General features: G+C 42.4%; 1 protein-coding gene across 2 annotated transcripts in view; it reads left to right on the top strand.

Moving 5' to 3' along the window:
• Positions 1 to 343: 343 nt before the first annotated feature.
• Positions 344 to 27,028, top strand: part of abca3b (ATP-binding cassette, sub-family A (ABC1), member 3b) — a 92,587-nt gene continuing 65,902 nt past the window's right edge. Inside the window, exons 1-10 of one of the 2 annotated variants that reach the window (XM_041206223.1) lie at positions 344 to 750; positions 1,291 to 1,549; positions 2,243 to 2,373; positions 4,877 to 5,042; positions 6,614 to 6,873; positions 8,985 to 9,101; positions 10,255 to 10,375; positions 12,030 to 12,203; positions 24,201 to 24,382; positions 26,834 to 26,980. In XM_041206223.1, coding sequence (XP_041062157.1) covers positions 697 to 750; positions 1,291 to 1,549; positions 2,243 to 2,373; positions 4,877 to 5,042; positions 6,614 to 6,873; positions 8,985 to 9,101; positions 10,255 to 10,375; positions 12,030 to 12,203; positions 24,201 to 24,382; positions 26,834 to 26,980 — 1,611 coding nt within the window. In that variant the 5' untranslated portion in view covers positions 344 to 696. Of the gene's footprint in view, positions 751 to 1,290; positions 1,550 to 2,242; positions 2,374 to 4,876; positions 5,043 to 6,613; positions 6,874 to 8,984; positions 9,102 to 10,254; positions 10,376 to 12,029; positions 12,204 to 24,200; positions 24,383 to 26,833; positions 26,981 to 27,028 lie in introns of those variants that run through there. The other variant, XR_005945292.1, reaches the window with a different exon arrangement.

Here is a 27,028-nt window from a genome sequence, read left to right as displayed (position 1 = left end):
TTTCTTTTGGAGACAATTGCTGATGAGTTGTTCAGAGAGGGGGGAAGGGGGGGATTGGGGGCAATTGGGGGTGTATGGCAGGGTGAGCAGGGATGTGTGATGCCTCTTAACTCAAATTGCTGTAACCAACAGCGAGAGCCCTGAACTAGCAATGATTCTTCCCAGTGCATGCACCTTAAATACTCCTGAGTGAGTGGCCAGGTCTGGAAGGGCAAAATTCATAATTTACTTTATGTGGACAAGGGAGGGGTTTTCACAACTCTAATAATTTAGTCACATCACTAAAGGCTTGGAGTAATGTGGCCACTTACCTGGAGTTTGTAGCTACAGTGCTTCTGTTCACAACCATTGACACTAGCTGTAAAAATGGATTTGAGTTTTAATAGATGCCCACATTACAAAACTGACTACACTTCAAAAGTATTGATTTCACTGTATTTTTGGAGCTCCTGACGTGAAAGGTGCTGTATATAAATACAAGGCTTTCTTTCTCTTTCTCAGAAGGGCACTGTCTGGGCTGATGGGGGAACCAGAACATCTCATTCAAACTGACACACAGGAATTCCATTCACTGCAGTGTGTGTCAACACTTTGAAAGTTGCGTATTAGAACTAGCTGCATCAATTGTGCTCCCCTTGCCCCAGTTAGGAACCGTGGACTGCCCGTGTCATATTTTGGGGCGCTCTTGAGTTCAGGATGTCCAGGCTTCGGCAGTTTGGTTTGCTCATTTGGAAGAACTATGTGTTGCAGGCAAGTAGAACATTACAACTAATGGTATGGAGGAGAATCTGTGTGAAGCGTATGAATGCCTGCAGCAGTGCTGTCTGCCATCCTGTTGTGTGTTTGTCATGTTCCTCTCCAGATCATTAAATTGTCTAGCACCTGCAGGAGTGTGCAAATGAACTTCCATTCTGATAGCTACACCCTCAAGCCTTGCTCCTGTCCACTTCTGCATGCAGCCTCAATCAAGTCCAGCTGGGCTCAGGCCATCACAGTGATGGCTGCAGTCCTGCCTTGGACTCAGTGCTGTGAGGCAGACAAACTGATTTTGACCTTTACCCTTTGCACCCAAACGTGGACTCCTGGAATATGAACCTGTCAGTTTGAGATAAGCTCCCATTGGATCTGACAGGGCAGCTGAGATTGCATCCTGGCCTAGTGAGAATCTTGAACTTGTGATGTGCCTCACGTGCTGCGTAGTGTTTTGTGTACATGTCTATGCTGATAATATACTGCTAAGAGAAATCTGTAATGGTTTCACTTATCAATCTTACTTTTGTTTCAATGCAGAAACGCCAGGTGTTGGTTACCATCGTTGAGATAAGCCTGCCACTTATATTTGCTGCAATTCTTATAACTCTAAGACAGCGAGTTAGTTCCGTGCAGCATCCGAATGCAACCATATATCCCTCCTTTCATATTGATAATATTCCATATTTCCCCCAACACCCTATAGCCAGTTGGAGTATGGTTTACATTCCATCCGACGTGACTGCGGTGGAGAGCATTGCAAAGATGGTGAAGAACAGTCTGCAGGGGATAGTTAAACGTAAGTTTCCAGTGTTCTAGGTCACTGTTCTTGAACTGGGAGCAATCTTTTATTTCTCAGTATGGTGTCGCAATTCAGGTTTTATTCTCTTGGCTGGAATAGTAGACAAGTAAAGGGTACAGATGTCTATCGAACAGCTTTAAGGCATTTTTTTGTGCTGACATGAACATTTGTGAATCTTTTTACAACTTGCTACTGTGGGTATTGAATTCGTGATCACTTGGCTGCTGTTAGTACCGAGGTACATTATTGGTCCACGATACCCATTAGCACCAGGTTCAAGATGGGAGCTGAGCACCACTTTCTCAAGGACAACTAGAGATGGACAACAAATGCTGATCTTTCCAGCGACGCCTGAACCACATGAACGAATAAAAGAAAAAGCACCAGGCCTCAAGACTCATTAGCATTGGGCTACCACAGCCAATCTAACCCTATGTAACTTGAACAATGAATTACAGAAATGATAATATTGGAAATACTCAGCTGGTTTGGCATGAGAAATAGAGTTAATGTTACAGGTGCCAATATTTCATCAAAACTCTTGTCGACCCAAAAGGCTAAATCTATTTCTGTCTGCACAGATACTGCCAGAAGTGCCGAATATTTTCAGCCATTTCTGTTTTTTATTTCGGATTTCCTGCATCTGTGGTATTTAGCTTATGGATTACAGGAATTTTCTTTGCTTTCCAGTTATAGGTTTCCAAACAGAAGCTCAATTTAATCATTTTGTAAGATCGGAAAACGAGTCCACAGGGAATATTCTGGCAGCTCTTGTAATCAACCATGACTTTAAGCACCGAGATGAGCGTTTACCATTGCAGGTACATGCTACATAATGAATTGTTGCCATTGTACACGTCAGATAGTGAATCCTTATCATTGTACACATATGCTATATAGTGAGCCTTCACAATTGTACATATGTGTTTCAGTGACAATAAGATAAATTCTTTCTTTCTCGTCTAGCGGTGCAATGATAAGGTTTGTAAGTAACTCTGTCCATGTTTTTATGTACAATATATATATTATATATGTTATATATTGAAAGATTTTCTTTAATTGCTGGGTGCTTAGTGAACTTTTTATGTTCTGTACTGATATAAGTAGGGTTTATTGCAGGTGGAGTTCACATTCACTATTTCATTTTGTGCTGCAGCTGTTAGGAATTGATGAGGGTGAAGCTCTCCTGAATGAGGAAGAGGATCCTGTTTCATGACCTCTTGCACTCTGGTTTGCAAAAGGAGCTTGTTTCGTATTTGGTGTGTTGTGTAATGTGATTAATTTTTAAAAAACTCATTCATGAGTTTGGATGTCACTAAGAAGAGCGGTATTTATTGCCAATCTGCCATTACCCTTAAGAAGGTGGTGGTGAGCCTCCTTCTTGAATCACTGCAGTAGGTGCACCCATGGTACTGTAACAGGGAGAATTCCAAGATTTTGACTCTGCGACAGTGATGGAATGGTGATATAATTCCAAGTCAGGATGGTGGTACTCCCTCTGCTGCCCTTGATGTTCTAGGTGATAGAGGTTGTACGTTTAGAATGTACTGTCGAAGGAGGCTTGGTGAGTTGCTTTATTAGGGCTTTATTAAGATATGGAGTCGAGAGGTCCTTGAGTCACTTGGTGCTATAACTTGATAGCACTGTTAGTGACACCTTCCATTACTTTGCTGATGCTAGAGAATAGATTGATGGGGTGGTAATTGGCTGGATTGGATTTTTGTGGATAGGATATACCTGGGAAATTTTTCACACAGTTGGATAGATGCCAGTGTTGAAACTGTATTGGAACAGCTTGGCTAGGGACACGGATAATTCTGGAGCACAAGTCATCAGCACTACAGCCGAATGTTGTCAGAGCTCATAGCGTTTGCTGTATCCAGTGCCTTCAGCCGTTTATTGGTATCACTTGGAGTGAATCAAATTTTAGACTGACATCTGTGATGCTGGGGACCTCGGGAGGAGGCTTGAAGAGGTGGACCAACATTCTTTGTGAATTGCTTTTTTATTGAACTGCTACAGTTCCTGTCACTATAGGGGAAGGACACAATATCATATGTTGCAGTGAGCCTGGAGGTGTTGATAAATAGGAACTCCAACCAATAGTGATTTAACTATTTTGTTACTTAAACCTCTTTGAAACCATCATCAATTCTAGAATATTTTTAGTGTGTCTTGGAGTTTGCCAGCAGTATGCTCTTATTTGCCAGAGTTTGAGATCCTATGAGGCTATTGTTATAACAAAAAAACGTTGCAGCATTAGATAATTTGTTTCACTTACACTATAGAACAGGAGTCAGTAATATACAGAGAGCTGGGCCTGAGATCAGAGTGTTCTTCAGTAGACTGTTCTGTCAACAGTTCCATGCTAATGGGATGCAATTTCAGTCTAGAATGAAAGTGGATTTGTGATGGACAGTGGAAGCATGGGAATACCACCACCTGCAAGTTCTCCTCCAAGTCACACAACATCCTAACTTGAACTATATTGCTGATCCTTTACTGTCGTTGGATCAAAATCTTAGAACTCCCTCCTTAATAGTACTGAGGGTGTACTTACACTAGATGGACTGCAATGGTTCAGGAAGGTAGCTCACCACCACCTAAGAGACAATTAGGGATAGGCAATAAACGCTGCCTTCCCAGCGATATTCACATCCTGTGAATGGATAAAACATTAACTGTTTTGGCCAGAACCTCTGTTTCTGAAAGTAAGGGTGACTCTGGGAGAATCACAGTGTGAGGAACACTGGAGCCGACCTCCATGAGCTGGTCTTCCATCCAGTTCAGATGTATGCAGCCATGAGAAGTTGTACTGAAGTTGACCAGGTTGTTGGACACAGGGACAACCTAAAATATCAGCAGAAACAGATGTAGATTGGCACCTAGTCCCATTTGGAGCCCTGCACTCTCACCTTTACTGCTCTTGGTTGTCCGTTATATTAGGATGTGAATGGTATAATTGTATGCAATGGTGTCATCAAACTAGTAAAATTAACCTAAATGAACTCCACTAATTCATCACTCAAATTGTTTTTCTGGAGTAGCCATGGTGTTATTGTGTTGCTTTTGAACTGTGCAGCTTGGGCTACAGGAGTCTGGGCAACCTGACCTCCTTGTGCTCAACTTTCTTACTTGCTGGTTTGTTCTGGGCCAGGAGATTTGGGACAGCCCATTCTGAGTATCACTTGGTGTGAAATCAGCATCAGCTAAATGCAAATTCATTTTTATGTGGAGATTTTTTGTTTTAGTGATGTTGGCTGAGAGAGGAAGGTCAGCCAGAATTCTCATGTAATTGGTCATTGTTAATTTTTGTCTTTTTAGGTAAACTACCACCTAAGGTTTAGATACAGCCCTCTAAACGCACCCCTTGGGCAACTAAGTTCTCTCGATCCAAACCGAGATAGGGACTGGCACACTCAGTTCCTTTTCCCACTGTTCCAGGTACCTGGGCCTCGTGAGCCGTACTTCAAGGACGGAGGCAGTCCAGGTGAGCTAACAGCACTGGCCCTTCTACAGCTTCACTCATACAGGTGAGCAGGCCAGGTGGACAGAGAACTTAACATCTGGACACCCCTGTTCTGCGTCCTAACGACATCCATTGGTGTAGGATCAGAGAGAAATGTATGTTTCTTCATTCTGGAAAGGGTGACCACAGGTTCAAGGCAATGAGAGTTAAGATTCTTTGATGTGAGCTGTGCTCCAGTCTGATTCTGCAACCTGTTGCCCTTAGCTGAAGTGGGTGTGGAACTCTTGTTATCTGTTATTATGCAAGTTCTGCCTTGTACCTGATTCATTTTTTTAATGTTTGTCCTACTGTTGCTTATCATTCTTCCTGTTGGCAAGTTTGATCCACAACAGGGAAGATGCTGAGCTCTCTCCAGTTTTAGGTTTTGTGTTGTACTCCAGGACATGCTCAGAGTCCAATAGTCAGAATTGCTATTTATGGTGCCATAAAATCTGCCTTGACATTTCAGCCTGAGGTTGGCAGGACAGACTCCAGTGATGGAAATCTCTGCCACCTTTCCCCTGTTCCCCTGCTTCCCCAAACTTCCATTTTAGCTAAATAAAACAACTTGGATTTCTGCAGTGCCTTTCACAACATCCTAAAGCATTTTACAGCCAGTGAAGTACTTTGAAGTCCCAGTCCCTGCTGTAATGTGAGAAACGTGACAATCAATTTCTGCACAGCAACCTCCCACAAGCAGCAATGAGATAATGGCCAGATAATTTTTTAACAATGTTTATTGAAGGATAAATATTGTTGAGGCCACCAGAATGCAGCCTGTTATTCTTTGAATTCTGTCTTGAGATTTTATATTCACTGAGAGGACAGATGGGGGCCTGGGTGTAACATCTCATCTGAAAGACAGCACTTCCAACAGTGCAGCACTCCCTCAGTACTGTGCTAGAGCATCGTCCTGGAATATGAGTTCTTGTCTGGAGTGGGACTTGAATCCACAACCTTCTCGGTGATGAGTGAAACACGCTGAGTCATGGCTGGGACCTGCATGCCCTCATGTTACTTGAAAACACCTTATACACACTTGCACAATACATATAAATGTACTTCACAAGTGATTATATACTTAACATCTATTGTTATTCAGTAACCAAGGAAGTAAATATAGACTATAATAGAATCTTACAGATTAGAAAAATCACACAGCCATCAAAAACACACGCATACTATGCTTTTCGTCTTACTATTTTATCAACAAATGCATAGAAAAGTTAAAGTTCACACACCTATGCCATGTGATATTGAATATTAAGATGACAACTCATTTTTAAACTTTCGGATCAGAAACAGAATTAGCCACATCTGGATTTCCAATTCGCCACATGTAGCTAACATTTTGGACAACACTATTATAGTTTAATTATAACAGTGTAGTGAAATAATGTCATAAGAGACTACCCTTACTATAATATGAATATAATGATTTATTACTGTGCTCTGATAAAGCTGTAATATTTTCATAACACAATGTTCTTGATTGTTATCCAGTTTTGTAATGTAAATTATGTGCTGTATTTCTGTGCGTTGGCTTTTTTAAGGTTATTACCGTGAGGGCTTCCTGGCAATACAGCTCGCAACAGACACAGCCATTATCAAGTATCATGCCAGCAGAGCAGCAGCCATGCTACTTCCATTGTTTACGGTAGAAATGTTGCGGTTCCCCTTCCCCCCCTACAATGATGACATCTTCATTTTGGCAATACAAACACAGCTTTCACTGCTGGTAATGCTGAGCTTCACCTACACGGCACTCAATGTCACCAAAGCAATTGTATTGGAAAAGGAAACCAAACAAAAGGTAAAATACGGTGCCTATTTGTGTGCAATGTACGGGACTATGTGTGTCGTGTGTCTCTCTCTCTCTTTCTGTCCCTCTCCCTCTCTCTGTGGTCCATGAGATAGTGGCCAACATTTTGCCCCCATCAGTGGGGGAAGAGCGGGAGCAGAGGCTAGCGGGCGGGCCTCCGATCCCTCTGGTTGGGGGCATGCAGTCATTTTACGTGGGTGGGCTAATTAAGGCCCGCCCAGCATGACATGCGCCAGGAAACGCTATGCGCTCCCTGTGCAGGCGGTGGGGATTCCCTCAGCCTGGAGTGTGCTCTTTCGTGCATGCGTGAAAGAACGCACAGATCTCCCTGAGGCAAAGTGCTGCCTCAGGGAGATCATTTCTGATGTAAACCTTGAAATAGAGGTTTGAAAAATTTCCGTGCCATGTCCCCTCATGTAACACTGTCACATGAGTTGGGACATGTCCATAACTTGTACTGAAAAAATTTTATTCGTAAAAATTTAAAGACCCTCTTGAAACCTCATCCCGCCCATGGATGAGGTTTCATGCTTTTTCTGAGGCCCGCTTGGGCTCCCGGCCTACCTGCCAACCTTAAGGTTGGATGGGCAGGTCTATCAATCACGTCAATTAGTTTTTTAATGGCCTTAACAGGAAAAACCTGCCCTGTGTGTGTCTCAAAGTGGCGCATGAGATAAAAATTTGTATATGTGTATGTAGCCCCCTTTTTAATTTATGAATGGTTCAATTTGAGGAAAATAATAACCTCAATAATAACAGGACAAACTTTAGTCTTAAGATCAAAAGGCTGGTTTATTACAAAAATGAATGCTGAAAGTTATTAACTACAATACAGATACAAAGATTAAAAGTAGATAAAGGAAAAAGATACTTAAAGATAAGATTTCAAATCAGTCGCTGTGAGATACTGTTGCAGCCCTATTGCTTGAGTTCCTTTGTTTCTGAAGTGATGGTGGCGAAACTTGAGGATTTGTCAGCAGCTATGATGGCTTTTGCAGTTGACCAGTTGGTGTTTCCCCTCTCGGGTGGATTCAGCCGGTTTTTGGGAGAGCTCACTACTTCTGTGGTTACAGCACTGGCAGATTGTCTGGACTTTTTCAGCAGAAATGGCAGTTGATTTTGTAATGCCTTCATTTTTGTCCTCCCTTGGTCAAGAACTCTTTCTGAAGTTATTTCTCAGGGTTCTTCCTGGGGTTCTGTACACAAAATGGCTGTTTGCCGCTAGGCTTTATACCATTCAAAAACTTAAAATGGCTATAATGTGATCTGGACAAAATGCCAAGTCATCTTCCAGATAAGGCAAGTGGTAATCCCATTTAGCAATCTGAATTCCCCTTATCAGCTACAGTGTTCAAAAAGAGCCAAGGTTTTCACACCTTCAAGGAAAGCCAATGTTTGAGGACTCATTGAATTTCAGAAGTCTTTTCATGTCTTAGTATGTCTGCCTGCAATCCACTTAAAACTTTCTGGAAGCTTGACCACATTGAGCTGAAAAGGGCAGGAGACTTTTGGCAGCCATTTTTAAGGCTTCTGGTGTCCATTTAAAAATGTTTCCCAAAATCTATAAAAATCTGGAATTAAAAGTCTGATAATGACCACGAAACCATTGCCGATTGTTGCAAAAACCCATCTGGTTCACTAGTGTCTTTTGGCAGATTTCTTTCCCTGTCCTTACCTGCTCTGGTCTACATGTGATTCCAGACCCACAACAATGTGGTTGACTCTTAAATTCCTTCTGAACAAGGGCAATTAGGGATGCAGTAAATGCTGGCCTAGCCAGCGACACCTACATCCCATGAACGAATAATAAAAATTTTAAAAATCACAACTACATGTTCGTGACTGTGTGTTTGTGTGTGTATAGAAATACACGTGCTTGCATTCAGGTTGGTTAGAACATCAAAATCATTCTTTCCATTCGATTTTGGTCAGAATCTTAACGTGTTTATTAAACAAACCCTGTTTAATAATACTTTGTGATATTTTGTTGGTCTGTGATTATTAATTGTCCCATCTTTAGCAAATGAAGTGAGAGCACTGACTCTTGATGTGAACTGATAGACAGGTGGCTCTGATGGCCTATGGCCTTCTTTTTTATCCAGGAGTACATGAAGATGATGGGTCTCAACAACTGGCTGCATTGGATGGCCTGGTTCTTCAAGTTCTTGCTTTTTCTCATCATTTCAGTATTTTTCATGACTCTACTGTTTTGTGTGAAGGTATGTGTTTGTTTCAAGCACTATTTTTTTTAAGAGTTTGGCCATTTTCAGTCATTCTCCATCTGATGTCGCAGCTTCAGGCTGTGGATCAGTGGATAGCACTCTCACCTTTTGAGTCAGAAGACCATGGATTCTAGTTCCAATGCAGAGATTTGAGCACAAAATATAAGCTGACACTCCACTGTGGGGCTTAAGTGCTATACGGAGGTGCCGTCTTTTGTATGAGGTGTTAAACTGAGGCCCTGTCAGGTGGACATCCTTAATTGATGTGCCTGCCTTAATGATGCGGAGGAATATGCCAGTTTCCAGCACACCTTGCATGGTAGGAGAGGCCCCTTACTATATCCACAGGCCTGCTGGGATTGCGCAGGCTATGGGCAGGGAATAGCAGCAGAAGCCTGAAGGGTAACAGTTGTGGCCCTAGCTCATTTAACAAGGCCCTAGTATAACCTCTCTTACAGTTTATATTCACTCAAGTTAAGAAGGTTGAGGGTGTTATGATTTGGGGTATTTACAATGATAAGGGAATTTGATAGCATAGGTTAAAATAATTTTCCTCTGGCAGGGGAGTCCAGATCAAGGGGACACAATCTTAGAAGCTGGTCTGTTCAGGAGTAAAATCAAGAAGAGCTTGTTTTGCATGCAAGGAGTACGAGACATCTAGGATTCTGCCCTCGAAAAGGGTATAGAACTTTTAATCCTGAGAACTTGATAGTATTGATGGGATTAGAGAGGTTGAGGGGGGGTTTGTCACTAATGGGGTTGGAGTGACGGGTGGTTGGTTTGTCATTAATAGGGTTGAAGTGAAGGGGGTTACTTGGTGATGAGATTGGAGGGGCAGGGGTGTTGCTCAGTGATATAGTTGGAGTGTCAGGGGTGGGCTTGTTAGCAATGGGGTTGGAGTGATGGGGGTATTTAGTGATAAGTTGGAGTGTTGGGGGGTGGTTCTGTCAATAATAGGGCTGAAGTGTTACATATTGATGAGGTTGAAGTGCGGAGTGAGTTGCTCAGTGATGGGGTTGGAGGGGTAGGAGGCAGTGGGTCTATCAATAATGGGATTGGAGTGAGGGAGGTGACAGTCTGATGGGTTTATTGATTCTAGTGACCGGGTGGACTGGGACTGCCTGTTCTTACAAATTGTGTTGCTCTGCAGGTGTCTGGACGCGGAGCAGTGCTGAACCACAGTGACCCCACCCTAGTATTTGCGTTTCTCCTGATGTTTGCGATGTCCACGATTTCATTCAGCTTCATGGTCAGCGTCTTCTTTTCCCAAGGTACTTTTTCCTGGGCCTGTCCCAGAGGCAGTGATGGGTGCCATTTATTGGATTGTTTTTGTTTTACCTGTTGTTGAAAAATAAAATATACTGCACAGAGCTGGTAACATTGCTGTGATTTATTTCTTATTTAGAGTCTAGTTTCTTGAGTGTGACAATAAGGAGCAGGGGAAAGGTGTGCTTTGCTACTCACAGGTTGCATTAACCAGTGCAAACATTGAGCCAGACAACAGCAGTTCCTCAGTGTTGTTAAAGGAAGTAGATGCAGTAAGATCTGATAGATCCCTGACACCTGTATTAAGGGGTGTCCTCTAGCTGTTTGGGATTGAGGTTACACAGATTGATGTCCTCCTTTTAGACAAAAAAGATCATTGTGCAACAAACTTGCTGTGTAAAATCATTTCTGCTGATCTCACTTCTGGTTCTTTGGTCATTGTTTTGATCCTTGTTTTATCTTAACCTCCCAAGTGAATTTTGCGCCCAGCAACAGCCTGGATGTGTCAGAGAGAAGCTGACATTCCTTCATCCTCCATTTCCTCTTTTCCCTCTCTCTCCATACTGATTGCTGTAAGTAATAGTTGAGAATGGTTCCAGGGATGAAGTACTTCCAATTATGTGGATAGATTGGAGAAGTTCAGGCTGTTCTCCTTATAGATGAGAAGGTCGAGAGGAGTTTTGATAGAGGCCTTCAAAATCATGACGAATCTGGACAAAGTAGATGAGGAGAAACTGTTCCCATTGGTGGAAGAGTCATGTATGTGGAACATGCTACCACAGGGAGTGGTTGAAGCACATTGTACCTTTAAGAGGGCGCTAGACAACCAATTGAAGGAGAAGGGAATAGAGGGTTACAATGATCGATTTAGATGAGAAAAAACAAGAGGAGGCTCAAGTGGAGCATCAACATTGGCATGGACCGAGCATCAGCCTGTTTCTGTGCTGTATGTCCTATGTAATCCAATGATAACCAGAGGACACAAATTTTACGTGATAGACAAAAGAACTGATGGCGACATATGGAAAAGCTTTTTAGACACCAACTGGTTAGGATCTGGAATACACTGCCTGAGAGTGTCCTGGAGGCAGGTTCAATTGTGGCTTTCAAATGGGAATTGAATAAGCACCTGAAATTGAAAGATTTGAAGGGCTATGGGGAAAGGTTGGGGAAGTGGGACTAGGTGAGTTGATCTTACAAAGAGTTGACACAAACATGACAGGTTGAATGGCCTCCTGTGCTGTAACCATTCTGTGATTCTGTATCGGTTACAATTCAGTGGAAAATTTGGGCTGGGCTCCTGGGCTGCTGTCAGCTGATGTTATTGCCAGTTTAGTGACCAGAGCATCCTGGTTACTGTGTGATATCCTGGTCCACTTTGGATAAATGTATTTTCAGCCACTTGGGTGAGGTATACCAGAGTGGAATCAATGCAGCTCATTGCCTTCAGGGGGAAAAAAGTGGGAATAAAAGGAACTAGGGATGCGTACTGAATGCTGTGGTTGTAGTACAGTCACACGTGTCCCTGTACCGGCCATTGTTGCAGGTACAGTGTCCTTCACTTGCATTTGTACAGATAGTAGGTCTAGTAAATGTATCTGCCCATTGCAGGATGATGTGTGTGTCTGATTTTTACCTGATTGCTTCTCTTTTTTTCAGCCAACATAGCGGCTGCAGCTTGTGGATTCATGTACTTCTTTTCATATATCCCCTACTTCTTCATTGCACCACGTTACCGCATGATGACAACCACTCAGAAAGTGGCATCATGCTTGATCTCGAATGTTGGAATGGCACTGGGATGCCAAGTAATTGGCATGTTCGAAGGGAAAGGTAAGAGCACTTGCTATTTTATGAAATTGTTAGTGATTTATCAAATATCAGCTCAGGTCTGTAGTAGCTCGTTCGCTCTGAAACCCATTCCTGGACAAGCACATGATCTAGGTTGACACTTCATCATAGTGTTGAGGAACACAAACTGAGGCCTCAACTACCCCCTCAGGTGGACGTGAAAGATCCCACAGTACTATATTAAAGAAGAGCAGGGGAGATCCCCCTAGTGCCCTGGTCAACATTTATCCCTCAATTATTATCAAAAACAGATTCATTAGTTAGTAATCTCATTGCTGTTTGTGGAATTTTGCTCTAATTGGCTGCTGCGTTTCATACATTACACAAATAACTACCGTTCAGAAGTACTCCACTGGTTGTAAACTGCTTTGGGATGTCTTGCAGTAGTAAAAATTGCTCTTTAAGTGCAAGTCCTTCCTTTTTCTTTTTTTACTCTTTTCAAAACAGTCCGAGTTGCACAGAACCAGGTCAGTTTGTGCAGTCAGCAACATTAGATGGTCAACTATTTCTGAAGGCCTTTATCACACTCCAGTGCTTAGCGTATTGGGATTGGCTACACAGTTATGCAGCTACACCCGCCTTGACCTGCCCTTGAGAGGGCTTATCCAAGATTGGACCATTTACTGAACTTGGTTTTCTGACCATTGATTTGAGCACTTATAGCACTGAGACCTCCTGTCAGGGAGCACTGATGAAAAGGTCGTGCTTTGCTGTTTTCCCTGGAGGTAATCTATGCAGAAATTAGTTAACTGAACTCTTCCAGATACTAATGTCATACATGACTGTATCGTCAGCTTTCATTTCCAGCTTTCTCTAATTGTTTCAAGGATATAATGTAATGCATGTTGCCAGTGAACCGAATGATGTATCTTGCTGTGATAAAATTGTTGGAATTACTGTGCATTAAAGTGATAAAGTAACTTTGGGTTATGAGTTCCTGGCACAGACACTTAGCAACTGCCTAGCAATGAACCACAGCCCTGATTATTAAATATATCAAGATCTCCTGATTTAATAGATTCATAAATTTGATAGTTATATGTGCTTAGACCATAAGATGTAGGAGCAGAAGTAGGCCATTCGACACATTGAGTCTGCTCCGCCATTCAATGAGATCATGACTGATCTGATAATCCTCAACACCATTTTCCTGCCTCTTCCCCATAACCCTTGATTCCCTTACTGATTAAAATCTGTCTATCTCAGCCTTGAATATACTTAACGACCCAGCCTCTACAGCCTCTGCGGTAAAGAATTCCACAGATTGACTGCCCTCGGAGAGAAGAAATTCCTCCTCTTCTCTGTTTTAAGTGGGAGCCCCCCCTTTACTCTGAGATTATGCTCTCTGGTCCTAGACTCTCCCACAAGGGGAAACAACCTCTCAGCATCTACCCTGTCAAGCCCCCTAAGAATCTTTTTTGCTTCAATAAGGTCGCCTCTCATTCTTCTAAACTCGAATGAGTTCAGGCCCAACCTACTCAACCTCTCCTCATAAGAAAATCCCTCCATACCCGGGATCAACCTAGTGACCCTTCTCTGGACTGCCTCCAGTGCCAGTATATCTTTCCTTAGATATGGGGCCCAAAATTGTTCACAGTATTCTAGGTGTGGTCTAACTAGTGCCTTGTATAGTTTTAGCAAGACTTCCCTATTTTTATACTCCATTCCCTTTGAAATAAAGGCCAACATTCCATTTGCCTTCCCTATTACCTGTTGAACTTATATGTTAGCTTTTTGTGATTCATGCACAAGGATTCCCCAATCCCTCTGTGCTGCAGCCTTCTGCAGTCTTTCTCCATTTCAATAATATTCAGCTCCTCTATTCTTCCTGCCAAAGTGCATAACCTCACATTTTCCCACATTGTTCCATTTGCCAAGTTTTTGCCCATTGACTTAACTGTCTATGTCCCTCTGTAGACTTCTTGTGTCATCCTCACCATTTGCCTTCCTACCTATTTTTGTGCCATCCACAAACTTGGCGATAGTAATTCACTTCCCTCACCTAAGTCTTTAGGGCAGGACTTTTCAGTCGGTGCACAGGGGCGGGCTCGACATGCCAACGCGTAAAATGATGCGTGAAGACGTCAGGCGTGCGTCCCGACATCATTGCACAGACCTGCGATATTTTGTTCAGCGGGCGCGCGCCGGAGCTGGCTGCACACCCGCCAATATGTAAACGGCCTATTAAGGCCATTAAGAAATCAATTGAAGTACTTGTTAATGCTGCCCGTCCAACCTTACAGTTGGCGGGCAGTCGAAAAGGCCAAGCGGCCTTCGCGTTTTTTAGGAAATCTCATCCATGAACGGGATGAGGTTTCCTGAAACTTTTCTTTAATAAATAAAATTTTTTTCATAAATATAAAAATATGTCCCATCTCACGTAACACAGTCGGATGAGGGGACATGTTTAAATAAATTTTTGACCCATTTATTTAATTTTTTCCATATTGATTCACTCTCCGAGGCAGCTCTGTCGCCTCGGAGATTGAGCTGGCCCCGACTCCCCATCCTCCCCCCGCCCGCATAGGTAGCGCTACCGCTTGTGTATTATGCTGGGCAGGCCTTAATTGGTCTGTTCACGTAAAATGGCTGCGCAGAGCCAATCGCCGTAACCGTCTGTTCTCGCCAAGCCCGCCCACTGCCTGAAAAATTCAGGCCTTTAATATATATTGTAAAATATTGAGGCCCCAGCACTGATCCCTGTGGCACTCCACTAGTTACAACCATCCCAAAATGCCCCCTTATTCCAACTCTCTTGTCTTCTATTAGTTAGTCAGTCCTCTATTCATGCTAATATACTACACCCAACATGGGCTCTTATCTTATTAAGTAGAAATATGTGCGGTAACTTATCGAAAGCCTTTTGGAAATCCAAATACATTACATCTACTGGTTCCTCGTTATCTATCCTGCATGTTATCACCTCAAAAAATTCTAATAAATTTGTTAGGCGTGATTTCCCCTTCATGAAGCCATGCTGATTCTGCTTGATTAGATTATGTATTTCTAAATGCTCTGCTATTACATCCTTTATAATAGACTCCAACATTTTCCTAATGACAGATGTTAAGCTAACTGGCCTGACCTATTTTTTGTCTCCCTTTTTAAAAAAGCTGTTACATTGGCCGTTCTCCAATCCTTCGGGACTTTTCCAGAATATTACTACCAGTGCCTCCGCTATTTATGTAGCTATTTCCTTTAATATCATAGGATGCAACCCATCAGGTCCAGGGAACTTATCAGCCTTTAGCCCTTTAGTTTCCCAAGTATTTTTTCTCTCGTGATAGTAATTGTATTTATTTCCTCCCCAACTTTTGCCCGTTGATTATTTAGTATTTTTGGAATGCTATTAGTACCTTCTACCGTGAAGACTGATGCAAAGTATTTATTCAACTCCTCTGCCATTTCCTGGTTCCCCATTATTATTTCCCCAGCCTTATTCTGTAAGATGCCTATGTTCACTTTGGCTTCTCTCTTCCATTTTATATATTTACAGAAGCTCTTACTGTCCGTTTTTATTATTCTTTTGGTCATCTTCTGTTGGTTTTTAAATCTTTCTCAATCCTCCGACTTTCCATTAATCTTTGCCACGTTGTATGTTTTTTCTTTCAATTGTATACTGTCCTTAACTTCCTTGGTTAACCATGGTTGGTTTATCCCCTTCCTTGAATCCTCCTTATACCTTTGTTGAGAGTCATGAACTATTTTCTTAAACGTCTGCCATTGTTCATTAACCATCTTTTCTGCTAAATTGTTTTCCCAGTCCACTCCAGCCAATTCTGCCCTCATTCCATTGTAGTTACCCTTATTTAAGTTCAGTACAGTTGTTTCCGACCCTCTCTCTCAATCTGAATGCTAAATTCCACCATATTATGGTCACTGTTTCCTAGGGGATCCTTTACCCTAAAATCATTTATTAAACCTGCCTCATTACACATTACCAGATCCAAAATAACCTAATCCCTGGTTGGATTCACAACATATTGTTCTAGGAAACGGTTCTGAATACATTCTATGAATTCTTGCTTGTGGCTACCTCTGCTAATTTGATTTTTCCAATCTACATGAAGATTAAAGTCACCCATAATTAATGTACTACCTTTTTTACATGCCCTCATTATCTCCTGATTTATTCTCTGTCCTGTAGTATAGCTACTGTCAGGAGGCCTATAGACTACCCCTACCAGTGTTGTCTTCTCCTTGTTATTTCTTACCTCCACCCATAGGGATTCTACATCTTCTGATCCAAGATCCTTTCTTGCTATCGTACTTATTCCATCTTGTACTAACAAAGCTACCCCACTACCCTTTCTTTCCTGCCTGTCCTTTCGAAAAGTCACATACCCCTGAATATTTAGTCCCCAGCTTTCATCTCCTTGTAACCATGTCTCTGTAATGGCTATAAGATCATTCCCATTACCTCTTGGTGCTGTTAATTCATTTATTTTGTTCCGAATACTACATGCATTTAAGTAAAAAGCCATTAATTTTGCCTTTTTACCATTTTTCCCCCTTTGACTCTATTTGGTGCTGTTTTTTCATGTTTGTACACTCTGTCCCTTCCTGTCACACTCTGGGTATCATTACCTAAATATCTGCCCTGCAAAGCTGTCACATCCTTTTGCTTTGTAAGCCTATATATCCCCTTTCCAGAACCCCCCCACCCCCCATTTAGTTTAAAGCTCTCTCTCTACAGCCATGGTTATTCGGTTCACCAGGACACTGGTCCCAGCGCGGTTCAAGTGAAGCCCGTCCCACAGGAACAGCTCCCTTCTACCCCAGTACTGGTGCCTGTGCCCCATGAACTGAAACCCATTCCTCCCACACCAATCTCTGAGCCACACATTTAACTCCTTGACTTTATTTACCCTATGCCAGTTTGCCCATAGCTCAGGTAGCAATCCCAAGATTATTACCTTGGAGGTTCTGTTTTTTAATTTAGCTCCTAACTGTTCAAATTCTTTCCGCAGGACCTCCTTTCTAGTCCTATCAATGTCGTTGGGACCAACATGGACGATGACAACTGGATTCCTCCCCTCCCACTCCAAGTTCCTCTTTAGCCCTGAGGAGATGTCCTTAACCCTGGCATTGGGCAGGCAACACAGCCTTTGGGACCCACGCTCACAGCTGCAGAGAACAGCATTTATCCCTCTAATTATACTGCCCCCTACCACTACTACACTCCCATTTCCTCCCCCCACTTGATTGGCTCCTTGTACCACCATGCTGTGGTCAGTTTGCTCATCCTCCCTGCAGCCTCCACTCTCAGCCACACAGCTTGCAAGAACCTTGTAGCTATTGGACAGTTGCAGGGACTGAGGCTCCTTGAACGCTACTCCCTGGGTCCCCACACCTGCTTCACCTGCAGTCACCCCCTCCTGTCCCTGATCACAGACCAAATCTGAATTATCTAACCTGAGAGGTGTGACCACCTCCTTGCTCCTTCTCATGCTGCAGCACGACCCCTCTTGTGCTGTCTCATAGGAAATAAGAAAAACGTTAGGCCATTCAGCTCCTCGAGTCTGCTCCACCAGTCAGCAAGATCATGGCTTATCTTCTACCTGGAAGCCAGTTTCCTGCACTATCCCCATAGCCCTTGATATCTTTAATATCCAAAAATTTACTGATCACTGTCTTGAATATTCTCAATAACTGAACACACCCTGCTCTCTCCTCCCCCCACCTCCCAATCCTCTTAGGTAGAGATTTCCAAAGATTTACCATCTTCTGAGTGAAGAAATTCCTCCTCATCTCATCCTAAATGGCCTACCCCATATTCTGAGACTATGCACACCCCCCCGCCCCCCCACCGCCTAGTTCTAGATCATCCAACCAGGGGAAGCATCCTTCCTGCATCTACCCTGTCGAGCGCTGCAAGAATTTTGTTGCTTCAATGAGATCACCTCTCATTCTTCTAAAATCTAGAGCATACAGGCCCAGGCTCTTTATCTCCTCCAATCTCTCCTCATAGGACAGTCCTGCCAGGAATCAGTCTGATGCACCTTCATTGCACTCCCTCTATAGCAAGTATATCATTCCTTTGGTAAGAAGACCACAGATGATATTGAAATTGCAGGAATACTGATTGGCTACTTAGTCTTAGTTTTCACTGAGGAGGCTAACAAAGAGGGAATGATAACAGTAGAAGTCGTCAAAAGGAATATTATGGTACAAAGAAAAGTGATGCTAGATAAAAAAATGAGGACAAAACCCTGGGTCCAAATGGATTGTACCTATGGATATTCAAAGAAACTAGGCTAAAGACAGCAGAGGCACTAGCCATACATCAATTCACAGAGGATTGATTTTAAAAAAGGGAGATATAACTAATCCAGGGAATTATAAAACAGTTAACATCACTGATGGAATAAGTACCAGACTCTTCATTTAGCCAATCTTATTGAATTATTTGAAGAAGTAACAAAGAATAGACAAAGGCAATATTTTGATGTTAAGTTACCATTTAAGTCCTTTGTGATATTGTAATTGAGTGGTTGGTGCATCAATACAAATAATTTTACTTATCAAAATACATTTTATGAATAATGGAGATTCAAGTACAGTTGATCCTTAACTGTATTTGATTCACTCAGAGTGTGACCTGCCAACCCTTTGAAGATTCTTTGGTCAGTATTTCATTTGAGGGAAGTTCTTCAAACTGGCAGTAAGTGGGAAATGTCATCCCACTGTTGGGACCTCAGTTGTTCACCATGTGTGTAAATGATTTGGATTTAGAAATTAGCAGTATATCATCAAAATTTTTAGAAGGTACTGAAGTGGGTGAGTATAGAATCTTGGATAGACTACATAGCCTTAATCTCCAAAATGATATAGATGGGTTGGTGGATTGGGTGGTAAAGTGGCAGATGGATTTTAACATAGAGAAGTGTGAGGTCATACATTTAGGGAGGTCAAACAGTTATGGGGATTACACAAAATATGGGAATATACTGAGAGGAGTAGATGAAATGAGAGATCTTGGCGTACAAGTACACAGGTCCCTGAAGGCAGCAGTTCAAGTAGACAAGGTTGTAAAGAAGGCATATGGAACGCTTTCCTTCATTAGCAGAGGTATAGAATATAAAAGTAAGGATTTAATTTTGGAATTGTATAAAACACTGGTGAGGCCATAACTGGAGTATTGTGTGCAGTTCTGGTCACCACATTCCAGGAAGGACGTAATACGCTCTGGAGAGGGTGCAGAGGAGGTTTACAAGAATGTTGCCAGGGTTAGAAAAGTGTAACTACGAGGAGAGATTGAAGGCTGAGAGGTGACTTGATTGAGGTGTACAAAATTAGGAGGGGAATAGATAGAGTGGACAGGATAAAATTGTTTCCCTTGGTGGAGAATTCTAGAAACAGGGGACATAGATTCAAGAGAAATGGCAGAAAGTGTAGGGGGAACATGAGGAAAAACTTTGTTTACACAGAGGGTAGTGGGTGTCTGGAATTCGCTGCCCAAGTTGGTGGTAGAAGCAGAAACTCTAAACTCTTTTAAAAAGTACCTGGATCTACACCTTAAGTGCTGTAAGCTGCAGGGCAATGGGCCGGGTGCAGGAAGGTGGGATTAGAAAGGGCGCCTGGATGTCCTCGGGCTGGCATGGACAAGATGGGTCAAATGGCCTCCTTTTGTGCTGTAACTTTTCTATGGTTCTATGATGCCAATATTCCAGGTGTGGTCTCACCAAGGCTGTATACAATTGCAGCAAGACTTCTTTACTCCTGTAACCGAATCCTCTTGCAATAAGGGCCTACATACCATTTGCCTTCCGAATTGCTTGCTGCATCTGCATGTTCAGTGACTTATGAATGAGAACACACAGGTCCCTTTGGAGATCTACACTGCTCAATCTCTCATCATTTAAGAAATACTGTGTTTCTGTTTTTCCTAGCAAAGTGGATAACTTCACATTTTTCCACATTATATTCTATCTGCATATTCTTGCCCACAGCTTGTCTAAAACCCCTTGAGGCCTCTCCTCGCACAACTCACATTCCCACCTAGCTTTCTGTCATTAGCAAGGTTGAAAATATTACATTTGGTCACCATATCCAAATCATTGATTTAGATTGTGACTAGCTGGAGCCTAAGCATTGATCCTTGTGGTACCTCACTAGTCACAGCCCGCCAATCTAAGAATGACCCGTTTATTCCTACTCTCTGTTTTCTGTCTGTTAACCATTTCTCAATCCGTTCCAGTATTTTACCCCCAATCCCATGTACTCTAATTTTGTTTACTAACCTCTTGTGTGGGATCTTATGGAAATCCTTCTGAAAATCGAGATACACCATATCCACTGGTTCCCCCATATCTGTTCTGTTTGTTACATCCTCAAAAAGCCCCAACAGGTTTGTCAACCATGATTTGCCTTTTATAAATCCATGTGGACCCTGCCCAATCTTACCATTATTTTCCAAGTGTCCAGTTATCACATCCTTTGTAATAGATTCTAGCATTTTCCCTACAATTGATTTCAGACTAACAGGTCTGTAGTTCCCCATTTTCTTTCTCCCTCGTTTCTTGAATAGTGGGGTTACATTTGCAATTTTAGAAGATGACCACCAATGCATCTAATATCTCTACGGCCATTTCTTTCAACAGTCTGGCATGTAGATCATCAGGCTGAGGAGACTTATCAACTTTCAGTCAACTTTACTAATACTAATTTCTTTCAGTTCCTCATTTTCACTAGTTCCTGGGTTCTCTAGTATTCCTGTGAGGTTTTTTTGTATTTTCCTCCGTGAAGACAAGCACAAAGTATATTTGTTTAATTTCTCTGCCATTTCCTTATTCCCTGTTCTCAATTCTCCTGGCTCTGCCTGTAGCGAGCCCATGTTTGTCTTTGCTAATCTTTTCCTTTTTACATACCTTTAGCAGCTTTTACAGTCTATTGTTATGTTTCTCGCTAGTTTACTTTCATATTCTATTTTTTTATATATCAGTTTCATGGTCCTCCTTTGCTGAATTGTAAAATGCTCCCTATCCCCAGGCCTACTGCTTTTTTTTGCCAACTTTTGAAGTCTTTTGCTTTGATCTAATACAATCTTTAACTTCCCTTGTTAGCCATGGTTAGATCACCTTTCCTGCTGGGTTTTTGTGCCTCAAAGGCATGTAAGATTGTTGTAAAGCATGTATTAACTTGTTAAATGTTAGCCATTGTCTGTCTACCTGTGGTCTGATCTGTGGTAGATCGGGAAGCTATATTAAAAGGTATAAAAACAAAAAACTGCGGATGCTGGAAATCCAAAACAAAACAGAAATACCTGGAGAAACTCAGCAGGTCTGGCAGCATCGGCAGAGGGCATTGTTCTGTTGAAGTGTCATGAGGACTCGAAACGTCAACTTTGCTCGTCTCCGATGCTGCCAGATCTGCTGGGTTTTTCCAGGTATTTCTGCTTTTATATTAAAAGGTATGATGGTAGACAGATTTAATATAAAATTCCATCATCTTATGGTCACCCTTCCCTGAAGGCTCCTTTTACAATTAATTAGCCCTTTCTCATTGCACAATACTAGATCTAAAATAGCCCATTCTCTAGTTCGTTCCTCAACATAGAAAACCATCCGAATGCATTCCAGGAATTTGTCCTTTACAGCATTAGTGTTAATTAGGTTTACCTAATCTATATGTAGATTGAAGTCCCCCAAGATTACTGTATTACCTTGTAACATGCACCTCTGATTTCTATGCCCTTCATTACCACTACTGTTTGGCACCTATAAACAACTCTTACTAATGTTTGCTGCCCCTTACTGTTTCTTAGCTCCACCCAAGCTGATTCTACAGCTTGATCTTTTGCTCTAAGATCCTCTCTTACTAATGTACTGACCCCATTCTTTACCAACAGTGTGACCCCACCTCCTTTTCCTTATTGCCTATACTTCTTAAATGTTGAATACCCTTGAACATTCAGTTGTCAACCTTGGTCATCCTGCAGCCACATCTCCATAATGGCAATTAGATCATACCTGTTTGCTTCCATTTGTGTCATCAATTCATTTACCTTGTGTGAATACTGCGTGCATTCAGACAGAGTGCCTTTAATTCTGTCGTCTTATTATTTTTGCAACCTCTAGCTTTATTTGCTGGTGCACTCTTAAATTTGTATGCTCTGTCCCTTCCAGCCATTCTCAGATTATCAATTCCCTTACTGCTGTCTTGCTCTCTTGCCTTATCCTCTCATTAATTTATCACATCTTCCCTCGCTTGATCCCTCACCCCCACTATTTAGCTTAAAACTCTCTCTACCGCCCGAGTTACATGACTTACCAGAAAACTAGTCCCATCGTGGTTCAGGTGAAGACCATCTCAACGTTATAGCTGCCACTTTTCCCAGTACTGGTGCCAGTGCCCCATTTCTCTCTCACTACTCTGAGTCATGCATTTAAGTCTCCCATTTATCCTACTCCAATTTGCTCATGGTTCAGGTAACACTCCAGAGATTATTATCTTTGAGGTACTGCTTTTTCATTTAGCCCCCTAGCTGCTCATATTCCCTGAGCAGAACCTCCCTTCTAGTTCTCCCTATGCCATTTGTACCTACATGGTCAATGACAACTGGATCCTCCGCCTTCCACTGCAAGTTGCTGTCCAGCCCAGAGCAGGTCCCAAACCTGGCAACGGGCAGCTAACGTAGCCTTCTGGTCTCACTCTCAGCTGCAGAGACCTGTGTCTATCCCCTGACTATACTGTCCCCTACTAACACTACATTCCCATTAACTGCCCTCCTCCACTTGAATGGCTTCCTGTAGCATAGTGCCATGGTCAGTTTGCTCATCCAAGCTGCAGCCCCCGCTGTCATCCTCACAAGTTACAAAAACCTGGAACCTTTTGGACAATTGCAAGGACTGATGCTCCTCCACTTCTACCTTCTCTATCCCCTTACCTGCTTCACTTGCAATCACACCCTCCTGTTCCTGATCATTGACCAAATCAGAAGACCCTAACCGAAGAGGTGTGTCGTCTCCTGGAATAAAGTGTCCAGGCAACTTTCCCCCATCCGATGCATTTGTCAGAAGCTCGGCCCCTAACTCAATGATTCTGAGCCGAAGTCCTTCAAGCGGCAAATACTACAGAAAAGTTTGCCTTGGATCACACTGGTGAACAGGAGCTCCCGCATTCTGCAGCCGCCACATATATCTGCCCTGCCATCTTTATAGTATTTAATTAATTGATTATTTTACTGAGTAAATTTTAATTAACATCTCTAGTCCTGCCTATGCTTATATTCTTATTATTTCAAAAATGTTCTACTTACCCTATTGAAATTCCCTCATTATGATATATCGGAAATACTCACCAACCAATCTACTAAGCTTTACTACTATTAATAAACCTTAAAACTACTAATAAAACCTTATAACTACTAAAATTACCTGAGTTTTGAAAGCTAAATGAGAAAAACACTCACCAACCAATCAACTACATGTTTTCCTGTGACGTCACATTTTAATCTTTCTCAGAATGCGGTCGGTCCACTCTGGAGCTACAGATTGAATAGTTCACTTAGATGCTGCTGTCCATCTCTGGGTCCTCCCTTCTCCTGCCCTTTTTAGGTGCCGCTGTTTTTCTCTGGGTCTTCCTCTCTCACTCTCTCGCTCTTGCACTGCCTCACTAGCCCCCGGCCATTGTGTTGCCTCACCGTCTCTTGCCCACTCTCTCACTGTTTCTTACAAAGGCTGTGGTGTATTTCTGGCCCCTCTCATTTATGATAAGTAATTTTTTTTAAAATAATAGTTGGTTTAGAATGATTTCTGCAGAGGTCCATTAACAAATGGGGAGGAGGGAAAGAATGTACAAAATGAGAATTGCAGAATATTGTAATAATGATTCTGGTAACCTTCACAGACTATGATCAGACAAAGTCACAATTAATTCAAGGAGCTACAATTTATCTGCACACAGTGCTACTGCTAATGGCTCAGGTATTTTCTGTTGAAAGTTTATTTTCTGATTTCCTTGTGTGTTTGTTTGAAGGTATGGGTGTCCAGTGGTCAAACTTAAACTTGCCGGTCAATGTGGATGACGGTTTCACAATTGCCCACTCAATGGCAATGATGTTATTTGATTCACTCGGTTATGGTTTGGTTACTTGGTATGTGGAAGCTGTCTTCCCTGGGGAATATGGAATGCCGCAGGTCTGGTACTTTTTCATCTTGGTAAGTTGCTGCAAACATTTTGTTGTAATTTGTATGTAATTCAATCAGTCCAGAGTACAATCCTCATCCCACGTGCCTGCCCTGTATCCATACTCTTTTATGCTCCTCCCCACCTTTCCTTCAACCACCTACCTAACCTATTCCTAAATGTTGGTCTGGCTCTGCTGTAAACCATTCTCTCCACACAAGTGTTAAGCAATGACCATCTCCAATAAGAGAGAATCTAACCAACTCCCTTTGATATTCAATGGTATAACCATTGCTGAATCCCCCACCATCAGCATCCTAAATATTACCATTTATCAGAAACTTAACTGGATTAGCCATAGACATACAGTAGCTACATGATCAGCTCAGAGGCTATGAATTCTGCTGTGAGTAACCCTCACCTCCTGACTCCCCAAAACCTGTCCACCATCTACAAGACATAAGCCAGGAGTGTGATGAAGTATTGTCCACTTGCCTGGATGAGTTCAGCTCCAACAACACTCAAGAAGCTTGACACCAAACAGAGTAAAGAAGTCCATTTGATTGCCACCCCATCCACCAGTTAAATATTCACTCCCTCACTCCCTTCACCACCTGTGCACAGTAGTAGTATTATGTACCATCTACAAGATGCACTTCAGCAACTCACCAAGGGTCCTTCAACAGCACCTTCCAAACCTACAACCTCTACTGCCTAGAAGAACAAGGGCAGCAGACACATGGCGATGCCATGCAAATTCCCCTCCCAGCCAGACTTGGAAATATGTTGCCCTTCCTTCACTGTCACTGGGTCAAAAACTCTGGTTCTTGTGGTGCACACAAGTTGCAGAGGCCTTGAGTGTACTGGAGGACACAACTCTCTCAAAGACAACTAGGCATGGACTTAATCACGAAAGAGAGGCAGTCAGGTCGAAAAACCCCCTCAACCACCTGCTGTCTGAACCTATTAATGGCCACCTTGGACAGGCACAGGAGCAGACTATGAGGAGATCTCCCAACCTGTCTGCCTCTCTCCTCAATCGGTGACCAAAGCTTAGGAGCGTGTAACCCTGTATAAACGGGAACTCTCTCCCTAACAACACTGTGAGTGTACCTACACCAGATGGACTGCAGAGGTTGAAGAAGGTGGCTTACCACCACCTGTTCAAGAGCAATTGGGGATGGACAATAAACTCTGGCCTTGTCAATAACACTTGGATCTCAAGAGAGAATTAAAAAAACAACTAACTCTGGTAGTGTATTTCACACCCTCACATCATTCTCCTGGTTCACATTGTTCTCCCAGCTCATCATTGGTGGTTTTCACAAGGTCTTAGCAGTTCAACATTTGTAGTTTCCTTTGTGATTTGTGCACTGTCAACTTCTCCAATTCTGAGCACCAGTCCAGGTAAGGTTTCTAACTTAGTAATAATGAAAAAATGATGGATTGCAGAATTACTATTAACTTTCATACCTTTAATTAGCTTTGTTAATGTTTTTACTCAAAGGCCTCAATCTCTCCCAAAAGCTTGGTGTTGGATTTGATAGTTTGGCCTATAATCTGCCCACTGAAGGCAGACTTTACAGTCTATTGCCTCAGTTGCATTTTGCCAGCTCAATGCTTCTCTTCAGTCTGTTTTACAGGATCTGTTGGCTTGATTTTTAAAAAAAATTTTAGTAGAAAAGTAAAGGACAAATCTCAAAAGGTTAATTCAAATATTCAGATTATATTGTGAGCAAGTGTGTGCATGTGTGCACGTGCAGCCTGTGCAGCACAGGACCATGCAGAGATCCCTATTGAAATGACAGGCCATGTTGGTTACACATCTGCAAAAGCTATCATTAATATTTGAATTTCAAACCATCTGTTTCTTTTTGCTGGATAAAGCCAAGTGTGATTTTGTAGATAACACTGTTCCATTTGTACGTTTTTGAAAATGATTTGAATCCAACTCATGATTTATTTGAGAAGGCTTTCAACTAAAGCAACCAGACCCAACCAAGAGTTGGAAGGTTTACTTGATGTTGCTGCCTCAGGAGGCAGCACTGGATGATGTGGAGCAGAAGCTCTCAGCAGTCCAATCCTGGCATTAAATGGAGTGATAGCTCCAATGTGAGTCCAAGATGACAAAAATAGGATTGGTTCAATCCAAATTCTGGTACTGAGCTGCAATCTGCTGATTCTGCATTTCCAGAGAGTCTCGACAAAGGGACACAGCAGAGGCAACCACTGACTCACTGTTCATGCAACATGTGTTGAGTGTTTGAGAGATCCAGTAATGCCAGTGATCCTGGATATGACTGGGGTGGTATGATTGTTTGGGTTGAGGGTATGTTGTGATGGACCATATATGGAATGGACTTCCTGTCTAGAATCAGCCCCTGTATCAATTCGGGAGAATTGCTGCCTTTTTATTGTTCTTAATAGAATGCGTTATTTAAAGGACTCGTGTTTTTGTGTGTTAATTTCTGGTGTTTGCGCAGCCTTCGTACTGGCTTGGGAAGCCGAGATCTGAATACATCAAAGTCGTCAAAGAGGATGAGGAAGCAGATAAAGCCCTAAACACTGAATACATGGAGGATGACCCATTGGGTGTTGAAGCTGGCATCAAAATCAAAGACTTGACCAAGGTAAGGGGTAGAATTTGAATAGTGGTCACAATGGAGAACCGTGGAAGT

Source organism: Carcharodon carcharias, chromosome 15 (genome assembly GCF_017639515.1).
Source record: "Carcharodon carcharias isolate sCarCar2 chromosome 15, sCarCar2.pri, whole genome shotgun sequence".
Classification (NCBI taxonomy): Eukaryota; Metazoa; Chordata; class Chondrichthyes; order Lamniformes; family Lamnidae; genus Carcharodon; species Carcharodon carcharias.
This window is presented reverse-complemented; position numbering and strand designations above follow the sequence as displayed.